General features: G+C 43.1%; 1 protein-coding gene across 2 annotated transcripts; it reads left to right on the top strand.

Moving 5' to 3' along the window:
- The first annotated feature begins 6552 nt into the window (after positions 1-6552).
- On the top strand, positions 6553-11346 carry DEFB121 (defensin beta 121). 2 transcript variants are annotated; one of them, XM_077872611.1, is made up of 4 exons: positions 6553-6757; positions 7978-8131; positions 8425-8776; positions 8896-11346. In XM_077872611.1, exons 1-3 carry the CDS (start codon positions 6700-6702, stop codon positions 8522-8524), a joined length of 312 nt encoding a protein of 103 aa, XP_077728737.1. In that variant the 5' UTR covers positions 6553-6699; the 3' UTR covers positions 8525-8776; positions 8896-11346. The 2 variants fall into 2 exon arrangements, with proteins under 2 accessions (XP_077728737.1, XP_077728739.1); XM_077872613.1 differs by lacking the exon at positions 8425-8776 and having other exon boundaries at positions 6570-6757.
- Positions 11347-14594: the final 3248 nt, after the last annotated feature.

Genomic DNA, 14594 nt, shown 5'->3' with positions numbered 1-14594 from the left:
TGAGGCCTGCATAGGGGGGATATGTTGTGTGTAGGGGCCAGTTAGAGAAAGACATTCTAGGAGGGATGGAAACATGACCTGATCTGGAGACAGCAGTGGTTGGTTCCTGGGAAAGAAGACAAATGAAATGATGCATTGAGAGAAAGAGCAGCTTCTAGAAAGGTTTGGGCTGCAGCAAGGAAGCCAGTGAAGTAATCCTAGGAGGCACAAGAGAGCTAGAAACAAGGATACACTTGGAAACTCTGATACAGTCTTTCACTGGAGCTCAAACAGAGATACACTGTATATGCTCCAGACACAGAAGACAGATCAGTCCTTGAGCCTGGATTCTGGGTAAACACTCTGGATCTTAGACTTGACATTAGTTTAGTTTTGAAATTTTCAACCTTGATTTGAAAAAGCACAGTGAGCAGAGAGGTCTCTGAATCACTGACATCCTTGCCCCCTTTATTGAATACTGATTTTGTCAACAAGGGAGGAGCCAGAAGAGTCGCAGGGAGGAAAAAGGTCAACAGTCATATGCTCCAAGAAGTCCAGGCAGGTGAGAATTCATGATAAATACTGACAGCTATGTCACCAGGGCTTTCCTGTATGCCAGACATTGCTCCATGCACTTTATGGGTATTGCCTTATTAATCTTCACAGCAAACCTCTGAGGTCAGCAGTGCTGTCTCTATATTAGAAATAGAAAACTGAGGTTCAAGGACATTAATTGGCTTAAGGTCACATGGATAATGATATATATATATATATATAGTGGAATATTAGCCATAAAAAGGATTAAATCTTGCCATTTGCAACAACATGGATGGAGCTAGAGTATAATGTTAAGAGAGATAAGTCAGTCAGAGAAAGACAAATGCCATATGATTTCACTCATACATGGGATTTAAGAAACAAAACAAAGGAACAAAGAGGAAAAAAGAGAGAGAGAGGCAAACCAAGAAACAGACTTAACTATAGAGAACAAACTGATGGTCACCAAAGGGGAGGCAGGTGGGGGATGGGTGAAATAGGTGATGGGGATTAAGGAGCACACTTGTTGTGATGAGCACCAGGTGTTGCAGGGGTGCTAAATCGCTGTATTGGACATCTGCAACTGTATGTTAGCTAACTGGAATTTAAATAAATATAAATAATAAAAATTATTTTATCATTTATTTAAATAATACAAATTTAAATAATTATAAATAATAAAAACTTAAAAAGAAAATAATTATAAATAATAAAAACTTAAAAAGAAAAATAATTATAAATAATAAAAACTTAAAAAGAAAAAGTCACGTGGCTGAGAAGTGAGAAAATGAGGATTTAAACCCAGATCTGTTTGTTTTCGAAACTTTCTTCTTCTTCTTTTTTTTTTTTAAATTTGCCCCATGCTGGCCCTGGTGATAGGTTGTCATACATCATTTCAAGAAACTTGAAGAAAAAGTGCCCGCGTATCTGCTGCCATTGCTAATTACTCATAGCACCAGGAGCCAGAGAGCAGGAATGTAATAGAGATAAACATAGAAAGCCAGAAAATCTCCAAGCATCATGTGGGCCAGTAGTCTCATCATCTTTCCCCACCAATCTCCAATGTCCCCACTCCCAAAGACTGCAATGAAGCAAAATGTAGATGGGAGAGTCTCCTCTACTGCTGAAAACCAGTGTTGATTCTGCTAAATAATGCACATAATGGTTGCATGTCCTTCCTTTGTTAGGCCATTTATTCTGCTAATCAGCATCCATAAGAACAAGCACACAGGGTTATGATGAACTTCTCTACTAGGAGAAGTAGATCTTGAAACAGTTTAGTGGAGAAAAAACTCCATGCCTTTCAGGGTTCTTTGGATGTACAAAGGAAGTCCCTTTAAGCCTAAGGCTTCTGCATGAATGGGGCTCCCACAAGATGCCCTCTTCTCTCTCTCCAGTCTTTAATGACTCTAGGAACAATCTTCTTCTCAAGAATGGAGGAAGTTGTGCCTTGGTTTTGCCTGGAGTCTTGTAAACTCAAATGGCACTTTGGGTTTCTTTTCAGCCACCTTTCTGGAAGGAAAGGAAATGAATTCTAGTCCATAGGGCTGATTTCCTTACTAGTAATCCATAGAAGAAAAAAGCCCTTGTCAAGGAGCACTTTTTTTTTCTTTTTTCTTTTTATTTATTTATTTTAATTATTTTATTTTTATAAATTTATTTTTTATTTGCGTTCAATTTGCCAACATATAGAACAACACCCAGTGCTCATCCCGTCAAGTGCCCACCTCAGTGCCCATCACCCAGTCACCCCCACCCCCCGCCCACCTACCCTTCCACCACCCCTGGTTCGTTTCCCAGAGTTAGGCGTCTTTCATGTTCAGTCTCCCTTTCTGATATTTCCCACTCATTTTTTCTCCTTTCCCCTTTATTCCCTTTCACTATTTTTTATATTCCCCAAATGAATGAGACCATATAATGTTTGTCCTTCTCCGACTGACTTATTTCACTCAGCATAATACCCTCCAGTTCCACCCACGTGAAGCAAATGGTGGGTATTCGTCATTTCTAATGGCTCAGTAATATTCCATTGTATACATAGACCACAGCTTCTTTATCCATTCATCTTTCGATGGACACTTTCTTTTATTTACTTGACAGAGAGATAGAGAGCCAGAGAGTGCGCACGTGTGCGTGTGTGAGTGTGTGTGTGTGTGTGAAATCACAGAGGGAGAAGGAGAAGCAGGCTTCCCAAAGAGCATGGACTGGGGGCTCCATCCCAGGACCCTGGAATTATGACCTGAGCCAAAGGCAGATGCTTAACTGACTGAACGACCCAGGCTCCCTGACTTTTTTCTTTCTTTTAGTTCTCTGTTGCAAGGATTGAGTTAATTATTTACAGCAAATTTGTTGTTGTTGGTTTTATGCACAGCCCTTCTCTTATTTTATTTTTACTGATTTATTGATTTTTTTAAATCCCCACAATCAACTCCCAACCATGTCCTTCATAGGCAACTCTTCCAATGGTTTTTGTATTTTTTTAAATATTTAATTTATTTATTCATGCAGGGAGCCCGATGTGGGACTGGATCCCAGAACTCCAGGATCATGTCCTGAGCCAAAGGCAGATGCTTAACCAGGCGTCCCTCTTCCAATGGTTTAATGTGTACCTTTTTAAAATGTAGGTATTTTTATTTTACATAAGTAGCTTTAGGTCGTATATGTCATTCTGTTGCTTATCTTTTAAAACTAGCACTAGTTTTTAAAGAAGTCAACTTTACTCAGCTATGATTTCCACAAAATAAAATGTACCCATTTTTAAAATTGAAATTCATTTGCCAATGTATAGTAAAACACTATACTTACATCAGAATGCACCTATTTTAAGTCGGTAAATTTTAATGAGCTTTGACTCCTACGTGTAGAACATTCTTAAAGTTCTCTCGTGTTTCATTTCAGTCAATGCCTACCCTACCTCTTCTCACCAGCCCCAGGGAATCACTGATGTGGTTTTGTCTTGTTTTGTTTGTTGGTTTGTTTGTTTTTTTGTCACTGTAGATTAGACTTGTCTTCTCTAGAGTTTCATACAAGTGGATTTATTCAGTATATTCCCTTTTGGTGTGGCTTCTTTCATTCAGTCCAATGTTTTTTAGATTCCTGCATATGATGTACAGCAGCAGTTAATGCTTCTTTGTTGATGAGTAGTATTCTATTAGATGGATAAACTGCCATTTATTTCTTTGCTACTTGATGGATATTTAAGTTGTTTCTACTTATGATAAATAAAGCTGTTATGAAAATGTATGTGCACTTTTTGGGATAGATGTAACTCTTTCTTTATCTTGGATAAACACCTAGAAATGGAATTGTTGGATTGTATGCTAAGTGTGTTTAACTTGATAAGAAATCATCAAACTAAAAAACAAACAAACAAAAAACCAGGGTGCCTGGGTGGCTCAGTGGGTCAAGTGGCTGACTCTGGATTTCAGTTCAAGTCATGATCTCAGGGTCCCGGAATTGAGCACTGCGTCAGGCTCAGTGCTAAGCATGGAGCCTGCTTAAGATTCTCCCTCATTCTTCATTTGCCTCTCTCTCCCCTACCCCTGCCTCTCTTTCTCTTTTTTCTAAAATAAATCTTTAATAAAACCCCTAAAACCAAACCAAACCAAAACCCCCATCAAAATGACTTTCAAAGGGGTGATACCTTTATAGTGAGCACTGGTTTTCAACATTCAACCATATTTATTTTTGTGCATCTAATTCTCCAGCTTATGATAGCTCTCACCATATTCCCTAATGGAAAGTGTGGAGATTTCTTTGGACCATTTCTGGGTCACAACAAATGCTTAAACTTAATTCAACTGCATGTCATTAGATTCCTTCCATCTCAGAGTAGGAGCTAGGTTTTGTGGGGCCTGCCACTTTTAGAATTTGAGGATTCTTTTTAAGAATAACAGAAGGGGTGCCTAGGTGGCTCAGCAGGTTAAGTGCCTGCCCTCAGCTCAGGTCATGATCCTGGAGTCCAGGGATGGAGCCCTACATCAGGCTCCCTGCTCAGTGGGCGTCTGCTTCTCCCTTCCTTTCTGCCCCTTCCCCTGCTCCTTTTCTCTCTCTGTCAAATAAATAAATAAAATCTTTAAAAAAAAGAACATAAAATTACAAGCTCAAAATTAGGTCCAAAAGTGAGTATGTATTGAGAATGAGCTAAGCAATTACAATAGATGACTGAGACCTTTTAAGATCATTAGCCTGAAATGCTTACTTACTAACATTTCCTGATTACAGCCTGTTTCTCCTCTTTAGCTAGAACATTCTAGAATTCTTGACACTCATAAGAATCCAAGCAAGCGATAGGCCTTGAACCTACATGAGCTTCATAGTCTTTCTTCTTCTGGTCCACACTCCACCAGCAGTACATGAGGATTCCTCTCTTCTCATTTCCTTGACCTCATTTGGCATTATTCAGCTTTCTAACATTTGCCAGTCTAGAGCCAGCCTGCTGCCTGATTTTGCATGGCCCATTAGTTAAGATTGGTTTTTACATTGTTGAATGGTTGAAAAAAAATGAAAGGAATAATGTTTAGGGAAGTGTGAAAGTTCTATGAAACTCAAATTTCAGTGTCTATAAATAAAGTTTGATTGGAACACAGCCACACTCATTTGCTCATACACTGTGGTTGCTTTTGGTCACTATCTGGGCCTTTGCAGAAAAGGTCTGATGACCCGAGGCCTAGAGGGTTAATTTTTCCTGGAGACAACAGTCCTATTCCATATATGAGAGGAGATATTCCTTCTGTTGGTGTGCCCCCGTTTCTGCCCATTTTGAAATGATAGCTCTTCCTATTATTATTGTTATTATTATTATTATTATTTAAAGATTTTATTTATTTATTGATGAGAGACACAGAGAGAGGCAGAGACATAGGCAGAGGGGAGCCTGATATGGGACCTGATCCCAGGACCCTGGGATTATGACCTGAGCCAAAGGCAGACACGCAACTCCTGAGCCACCCAGGCATCCCAGTTCTTCCCATTATTGTACTAAAAAGCATTTGGCTCTTTTCTGATCTATGTGCTGGCCTTATGTACCAGTAAGCCATTACTATATATCCTTCCACTCCCAAACTCAGGGCCTTAACACAGAAATGCTTTATTAATACTCAGGTGCCTGCAGCTAACTGGACTTTGGCTGGATAGCTCTGCTTGGGGCTGGAGTAGCTGGGCAGCTTTATTTCTCACTGCAAATCTATGGGTCAGCTGGAGTAGCTCTACTCCATGTATCTCTCATCGTCTTTGGACCACTGGGTATGTTCTTCTCATGGTGACAGCAGAGGCACAAAAAGGCAAGTGAAAACATTCATTGCTTCTTAAAGCCTAGGCTCAAAATTGGCACATTGTCACTTCTGCCCATGCATCATTAGCGAAGCAAGTCACATAGGCAAGACAAAAGGGAGGGAGAGCGAAGCACATCCCTCCTGGAATGAGACCTTACAAATGTGTGGATTCAAGGAGGGGTGTAAAATTGGGGCCAATAGTACAGTCTACCATGTGTCATAGGAAACACCACGATGGGAGCAAATGGCCTTTCCTTTGCCACCTAGGAAGATGCTACTTGTTCTTCTCGAACACACATATTAAAAGTAAGATCTGTGGCCTTCCTGCTCATTCCACTCCACAAATGCTGATATGTGAGCTTCTAGTGGCGATGGCCATGGAGCTATTAGGTATTTCCCTCTGCTTCTGCCCCTTCTTTACTATCGTCTAAATGAACCACCAACATATGGGACATCCAAGGGTGACCTCACGGCTGGAGGGAACCCAAGGAATACAGAAGTATCAGTCCTTTTCTGTCTCATTGCTCTCTCTTTTCTTTTACCAGACATCATGAATTAATAGTAAAAACGTTTCCCCCTTCTTGGCTCCCCGGTTATATTATAAACCTCTTCAAAGGCAAGCCTATGTCTTTGTTAACATCTTTGTTAACATCTCTTCCCCCTGTCCTGACCTCCTCTGGAAGTGCAGACAAGGAGGTATATTCAGTAGCCAATCAACCAGTGTGGTTGACTACTTGCCTGTCTGTCTAATCTTAAATGACTGTTCCCTTTCTGGTTCACTGATCATGGGCCTGCTATGTTCCCCGAGGCAATAAATAGCAGTGTGGACTGCCCAGAATGGAGACCTCTGCCTGTCTTGCCAGCCCAGAAGCCTCAAGCCTCCTAATCTTCCCCTGAGCATCCAGCTTTCATGAAGCTCATTCTCCTGATGTTGGCTGTTGCCCTGCTCCTGGTCCAGGTCACCCAAGGTAAACAGGATCTCTCCCAAGGAGCAGTGGGTCATGTTCAGGGAATTCTGGGGGGCCCTAACAGCCTGGGCGAGGAGGATGGCAGGCTCCCTGTAGGCCTTCGGATGATCTCTGTAGCCAAGGGAAAATTTGAGCTGTCTGATACCAACTGATTTTGCCACTGCCCTTACTTGACTGCTCTGATCTTCTTTGCTCTGGAAGAGTGGAAGATGATGATCTAGGAAGAGGATACATGGAAGAGAGATTTGGATGTGGAATATAGAGAAAATGGGTACTTTTCCAAAAATATTGAGGAGGGGACTTGAATTTTGATCTAGGGTTGCCTCTATGAAAATGTTCCTGAATTTATTTTCTTTTAAAGTTTCCATCTATTCATTTGAGAGAGAAAGAGAGTATGCACACTAGTTGGGGGAGTCAGGGGAGGAGCAGAGGGAGAAGCAGGTTTTCTGCTGAGCAGGGAGGCTGATGGAGGGCTCGATCTCAGGACCCCAGGATCATGACTGAGCTGAAGGAAGACACCCAACTGACTGAGCCACCTGGTAACACAGTTCCTGAATTTCTGATTGAGGATTCTAATTCCTTTCTCAGGCAACTTCAATTTATCTGGGCCCTTTTAGGTTCCTCAGAGCAGCTGTTCCTAATGATCTTGGCTGGTTAAGACCAGTGAAAAGGTCTAGGATGTTGTGGAGTAGGGAGTACAACATTCTTGGGAATTTTACGATGCCCTAGAGGATTTGCAGATTTCCAGATGAGTGTATTTTGGATTCCTGTCCCATCTCATTGATATGGTTAGAGAGGGTACTGAGAGCAAAGGGGAAAGGTAGCTGATACTGGGCACCTGCTTCCATTATTCTATGGGGGAGATGAACCGTTGGGAGAGAGGGGGACCTCCTGTCTTCCCCAAAGAAGCTGGCCAGGGAGGGGAAGCTGCTTCATAGATCCCAAGCCACCAAGTGGGGAGGGCTTTAGGGCAGTGACTGATGACACAAATGAGAAAAGAAAGGATAATGGCCCATAATCTCTCCTAAATCTGGAGGATGCCTTGTAAGGGCTTCTTCCCCACATATGTCCTATTTTCCTCACTAACGTTTTCTCTGCTGAACTTTGACCTCCTCCTTCCCCAGGCTTCTGCTTTATTTCAAGACTGATCCTGCTCTCTCCTTTTTAAAACAAACAAAAATTTTTTTTGTTGTTGTTCTCTCCTTCCCTTTTCATTTCAGCCATGTCTTGCTGGGGTAAGTTGGGAAGGTGCAGAGCAACGTGTGAGAAGAATGAAGTATTTCATATATTGTGCACCAATGAAGCTAAGTGTTGTGTACACCCCAAGCATGTGCCTATTGGAGCTGGATCCTCAAGCGCACCTGAAAGCCTGGGGTAACCTCTGCAAGCTGTCCCCTCTTGCTTAACTTTGAGTCCAACATCATTAGAGCCCACTGTTCTATTAAATCATTCTTGGCTGTACCATCTGTGTCGGGCAGTTCTGCCTCATTAGACTTACGAATCAATAGCAAAGGAAGGTATGTGTGTGCAGATTGAGGAGAACAGGGTGGACCAGTAGGTAGTGATAGTCTGTTTTGCACAAAGCTCCTAGCCTGCTGGCCCATCGCTTGTCCCAGATGCTGTAAATGAGGAATGTTCATTCCAGCCATTTGATTCTTGTTTTCTAGGCCAGCACTGCTGGTAGAACTTTCTGCAATGATGGAGTGTCCCAGCTCTGTGTTGTCTAATATGGTAACTACTAGCCAGAAGTGGCTATTGAGCATTTGAGATGTGGCTAGTGAGTAAGTGCGGGTCTCTACCTGTTGCACCCTTGTTCGAAATGCAAAAGCCAACCCCAAAAACGTTCCAGATGTCCATCAGTAGGGAAAAGAAGGATCTATGCTAGTGACTACTACATATCACTGAAAAAAGATGATGTAAACATACCTGACTCCAAAAGACCTATTGTGGGATGAAAAAAGAAAGACATTCCCTGAAATGGAAAACAAAACATCAACTAATATTATATGTTTTCTAAAGGTACGTGTACATGTATCTAGTCAGCAGCAGACAAAAATACAGATGCAGATCACTTGTTTTTTAAATCATTCATAAATACATATTATGTGATTTTCATGATATCTCTTCCCCCACAAAAGGCATTAAGCTCCATGAGGACATTAAAGAAGAAGAAGAAGAAGAAGAAGAAGAAGAAGAAGAAGAAGAAGAAGAAGAAGAAGAAGAAGAAGAAGAAAAGAAGAAGAAGAAGGAGGAGGAGGAGGGGGAAAAGAAACATGGCTAGTTGTAACTGGGGAATTGAATATTTAATTTAATTTAATCTATACTTGAGTTTATATAGCTAAAGGTGGGTAGTGGTTATCATATTGGACACTGTAGATTTAGGGTCTTGAGATACAGACTGCTTCCTTTTCTCTAGTTTCATCCCAAAAGGCTGCAACACTCCCCTGATAAGACTTGCAGTTCTCCTGTTAGGGGTTCCAGGATTGTGTCTCACAGTTTTCTTCAAGCTGCAGAGAGCTGGTACCAGGCTTCATGTGGGTTCCTGCTCCATGTCTTTCCTTTCCTCCCAGTTGAGGCCTCATGATACTGAATTGTGAGCTAGTCTTTTTCTAGGACTGATCCTGAACTGAGACAATGAGGATCTTCCCATCACCAGCCCCATGATTTGAGTCATGGTCTCAAGTATTCCCAACCCTTGCTGCTTATCTGACTAATCATAAAGGACTTGATTCTCTATTCTGAATTGAGAGGTTCTATTCAGCATTACCTCCTCACCATCCAGTCCCTTCATATGAGAACACTAAACTGGCCTCAGCCAGTTTTGAAGGTCTCCGTTCAAATCCGTGATCACATATCTGCTGCGTGATGCTAGGCAAAGTCATTTAACCCTCTCTGTTTTATCTTCTCATCTCTAAAGTGAGGATTCATCCTGCCCGAGGCACAGGATTGTCGTAAGATTAAATGAAATATTTAGGTAGGAAATGCCCAGCATAGACGGTAGTGCACATTCGATTCTGATAGGACTTTGAATGCCCTCCTCTTCCCTTTTCATATCAGGTCTGCCATCTTGGCCCCTTGAATGTTCCTTGGCAATGCCTTTGTACACACCCTATTATTTCCCACTGTTTTCAGGGCTGCTGTCTCCACTCAGTCCTTCCTTGGCATCCTCCTTCTTCTTTCTCACACTCTAGGCTTTCTACCTTGAGTTTTGCTGCTGATCTTTTCATCTCCCTCACAGGTCAGATTGTCCCACATCCTGGCACCCAATTTCACAAGGGTTCCTTATGGCATACAGCAACATTCTTCAACATATTTGATGATAACATACCTTAAACATGTCATTGGACGTAATGATTTGAGTTCATCAGAGACAAAGTTAAACAGAAAGGGCCTTTCTTGGAAGGATCCCATGTAGCTCATAAAACCTATAGGTAGTCTAGACAATTGAGCTTGAAGGACCAAGGGAGAGTGAGCTGCAGAAGTAATCTACCGGGATCCCACCAGAGCATTGCCATCCTGGCACTGGACATCTGGAGTCTTGCCTGGACTTCTCCCACAGTGGCTTCTGCCTGCTGGCTACCATGTGAGTATTGTCTCCATCTTCTCTGTGGTTTGAATTTAGTCCTTTAGGATTCAAAGTCCTTTGCTGGAGCACCCAGTTGGCTGAGCCTGGGTTATATGCCTGCCCACTAACTCTTGAAGTGGGGCAAAATAATATTTGCCTTTAGTGTTTTCTGTAGGAGGACATCAGCCCTCCTTTCCATCAAAAGCCAAAGAATGGAAAGTTTCTCAGAAGCTGAGTGTCTGAAGATGCTGCAAGTGATCCCTACCAGGGAATCTTACCCCAAGCCTTTGCCTTCACTTGGAATGTTTCTTTTCCACTTTGACCTTTCTGACCGCCACATCCTTGATTAGGTGAGCAGGGGGAAGTGTTATGGTGTAACATAGAAGGGGGCACTCACCCTCAGGGTCATGTGAGTGTCTCCTTGTACCTCCTTCGCCTCCCCCGAGTCCCAGCATTGCCAGTGGCATCCTGCACTTCTCCTTTGCACCATGCACCATGCCTGTGTTTATATTTGTTCAGTGTCTGTCTTCATGATAGACTGTCATTCCCATGAGGGCAGAGACCATGGCTGACTTTTTTTCTGTATCTCAGGACAGAATCTAGCACAAATTGAGCATTCAGTCAATATTAGTTGAACAATTTTGACTTAATTAGATATATGTTTGACTTAAAATAGATAGCAAGAATGGTCTCACAAGAGAATTCCCTCTTTCAGGCATCATTTCACAACGGAATAGAGTCAGTGTTTGACAGTCAAAAACCACAGAATGGTATTAGAGATACACATTGCGATTGTAAGACTAGACACTTAGCAGGATGGGTACAGTTACACCTTCCATCACTGTGATGGCCATTGGGCAACACTTCCATTATGGGATTGGATTGAAAGGTGCACTTGTGTGAGTCAGATGATGACTTCTCCAAATGTCTGGAGTATTTGTGGACACCATGCTTTGTCTTAAAAGTAAAATCATTATGTATTAATGAGATCAATTATACAAATATACTTTGTATTTTTAAAACACATGTTGTGACAGGGTGACATATTAAGAATTTATTTTTTTTAAGATTTATTTTTTATTTATTCATGATAGACATAGAGAGGCAGAGACACAGGCAGAGGGAGAAGCAGGCTCCATGCTGGGAGCCCGACATGGGACTCGATCCCGGGACTCAAGGATCGCGCCCCAGGCCAAAGGCAGGCGCTAAACCACTGAGCCACCCAGGGATCCGCCATATTAAGAATTTAATGTAGCAATTACCTGATAATTTTTTCCCCATGTTACTTGAGCAAGCATCAACATAGAGAGGGAAAGGATCTTTTTTTTTATCTTTTTTTTTTTTTCCTGCCCAGTTATTGGAAGGGGGGCCAAGATTTTATGTTCTGAATCCTGATCTTCCTTTGCCACTGGGGAAGTGAAAAAAAAATAGGTGTGTGTGTGTGTGTGTGTGTGTGTGAGAGAGAGAGAGAGAGAGAGAGAGAGAGAGAGAGTTAGAGTTTCAGGGGCTGCCCTGAAGACAACTCTCCTTCCTCCCCCCATCCTCATTTCCTTAGAGAGGCCCAGGCACAAGGAGGGCTGTTAGATTGGATTGTCTTAGGAGCAGTGGGATGGAGATTTTAGCTTCAGGTTCTGGAGAGGAGTGGCCTGGTATTTGGAGGTGTTGAATCTCCACCCAACTGGGAGAAGAGATGGGGGTTTGGCTCCCAGGCTGTTTGATAAAGCGCCCTGAGCTGATAAGTACTTGCATGGGACTGCCGGCATGGAGACAACCATTGCGGAGACAGCCACTAAGGTGTAGTCCTGGGAGAAACAGCAAGGCCTCTGGGGTTGGGCCCTGGGGAGGAACAATTCTCCAATGCCCAGAGCTGCCTGATTAATGGCAGGTGGAATTCATTAGCAATAACCTGAGCATGAGGAGCAAGAGAAATGAGCATCATCATGATGAAGCAAGGAACAGGTTCCTCTTCATTTCCCGGAATCATGGAGTCCTGATAGGATCAAGTGGAGGAGGGCAGGAAACCCCAACAGCAACTGACATTGGACATCTCCCCAACTTCGCAAGTTGTGTCTTGGAGCTGAGATTGAAATACATATAAATAAAGAAAGCACTCGTTGAGGCTTGAGTGTTGGCAGAGCATTCATAACTGGTATGTGATCATTAATGTGTTAATGACTTTTAGAAGCAACACGCTCACTAGCATCTGCGTCATGGCACATTGCTTGAAGCTTGCAAGACACAATGGGGGGTTATACTGGTGTAGGGGTTCCTCCTGCTGCCAGCCCCCCTGTCACAGCCTCGCCACACTTTTATGCAAACTTGGCCTCATATCACCTCTCGAAAGCCAAAACCCCTCATCTGGATACTTTTCCTGCCTCCCTGGGAAAAGTAAGGGGAAGATGTGAGTGCATGCAAGTCAAAGAAATCTGTAAAAGGCTGTGATTTATGGTTCTAGTTTCTTCCACCTTCTTGTCATTTATCTTTTAAAGATATATGAGCAGGGAGCCCAATGCAGGGCTCGATCCCAGGACCCCGAGATCATGACCTGAGGTGAAATCAGACGTTTAAGCCACCCGGGAGCGCCTCTTCTTGTCATATAATTAACTTCATAGGTTAGAGGGAAGGTTTGTGGAGATAAAAAGGCCTGTGTGGGACCTGCTGGGAACTTGCACTAGCATTTGTCTCACCCTCTGCATCATGGGATTCAGGCTGCGGAGAGTGGGCAGCCTTTCAAGAGCTGAAAAATGCAATTGTGCAGATTTCAGGGAGTGGGTGGTGCAGGTCTTAGGGAACTGGCCAGGCCGGGCTGTACCGTGTGGGAGGCAACAGAAGCTACGGTTTGTTCTGGTCTTGGCAGGATGTGGGAGATACTACACAGTTCCCACGGGCCAGGCTGGCTCTCTGACCAAGGTCTGCCTCATTCCCTATCTCCTGGTCTCTTCTCCCACAGTGGCTTTTGCTTGCTGGCCACATTGGCAGCCCCTGCCCCCTCCTGCCCACTTCCCTTCACCTTGGCTGGGGTCTCCTGGCTTAACAGAAAATCACCATGGAACTGTCATGCTCCAAAGTCAGAGCACTGTCCCAGTGGGGCTGAACTGGACAGAACCCTAGGTCTTGCCATTTGATGATCTGAGAACAAATATGCATATGCACACGCACTCAAGAATACACAAACACCCACCCACTCAATTTCACGTCTACATGCAAATGATATGCAAGTATAAACATACTCACTTGTAAACGTTCACATACTCAGATATATAAAATACACAGGAATAATCCAGGCATTCAAAATATACATGAAACACACAAAATGTGAGCCTACACAGCTATGCACAAATTTATACACACGCATAAATACACAGAGATACAATGCAATACAGATGTAAACTCAGATACCCAACTAGAGATGTGTGGTTGCAATTAACCCATCTTTTTGCGTTTCTCCTTTTCTCAGTCAAGGCTGTTTCTCTGAATCTTCCCCATGCTTCCTGGCAATCTGTGTCTGTGAGGATTTGAGGATTCGTCAAGGGGCTTAGGAAGCATTGCCAAGAACCATCATGGGGAGGGGCCGGGAGTCCCCAGGGTGGAACTTTGCAATAATAAAGCAGATACTTTAATTGCAATTGGGAAGTATCAGATGTGTGCTGTGTATTCACTACATGCTTTCTGTGTATTCACTCATTTGGTCCTCATTAACAACCTCATTAACCTCATTAACAACAAAATAAGTACTATTATCACCTCCATCCTATAGCCAAAGAAACAGGTTCAGAGTTGATAACATTTTCCAAGGTACTACTGCGAGGAGACTAACTTTGGAACCCAGGCTTGCCAACCTCCTGCTCTGCTGTCTCGTTCTGTGCTGGATCCAGCAGACACTGAATGACATCCTCAAGGACACACAAGCTGCTCAGTTCCCAGTCCTGCAGCAGATGGAACGCTTGAGGTCTCCACTGCACTTGCTGGATGTTTACTCCTTTTACACCCTTTCTTTATGTCTACACTCTTCTGGCTATAACGCAGGCCTTATAATCTCTCCCCGGAGGAGAAACAGCCTCCTCGCTAGTCTTTCCTTCTAATTGCCTCTGCCCTGGCAATTCTCTTCAATATGGGCTGCCAGAGTGATTTTTCTAGGAAAAAAATCTGACCATGTCCCCACAGGCATGCCCACTCTCTAAAAGATCTTACTATTCCCCGTTGCCCACAGGATGGATGCCCCAGCCTTGATCATGGCATCGAAGAGGATCCCCTTCATGTGATGATGGGGTG

Source organism: Canis aureus, chromosome 26 (assembly GCF_053574225.1).
Source record: "Canis aureus isolate CA01 chromosome 26, VMU_Caureus_v.1.0, whole genome shotgun sequence".
NCBI classification, from domain to species: domain Eukaryota; kingdom Metazoa; phylum Chordata; class Mammalia; order Carnivora; family Canidae; genus Canis; species Canis aureus.
The sequence above is the reverse complement of the archived record's forward strand: the minus strand, read 5'-3'. Positions and strand labels throughout refer to the sequence as shown.

What these genes read in the sequence shown, in the direction of transcription:
- DEFB121 (XM_077872611.1), top strand. Translation starts at nt 6,700, where the DNA reads ATGAAGCTCATTCTCCTGATGTTGGCTGTTGCCCTGCTCCTGGTCCAG. An exon ending in CCTGGTCCAGGTCACCCAAG is followed by an intron (nt 6,758 to 7,977) that starts GTAAACAGGATC and finishes TTTTCATTTCAG; the next exon opens with CCATGTCTTGCTGGGGTAAG. An exon ending in AGCGCACCTGAAAGCCTGGG is followed by an intron (nt 8,132 to 8,424) that starts GTAACCTCTGCA and finishes CTTGTTTTCTAG; the next exon opens with GCCAGCACTGCTGGTAGAAC.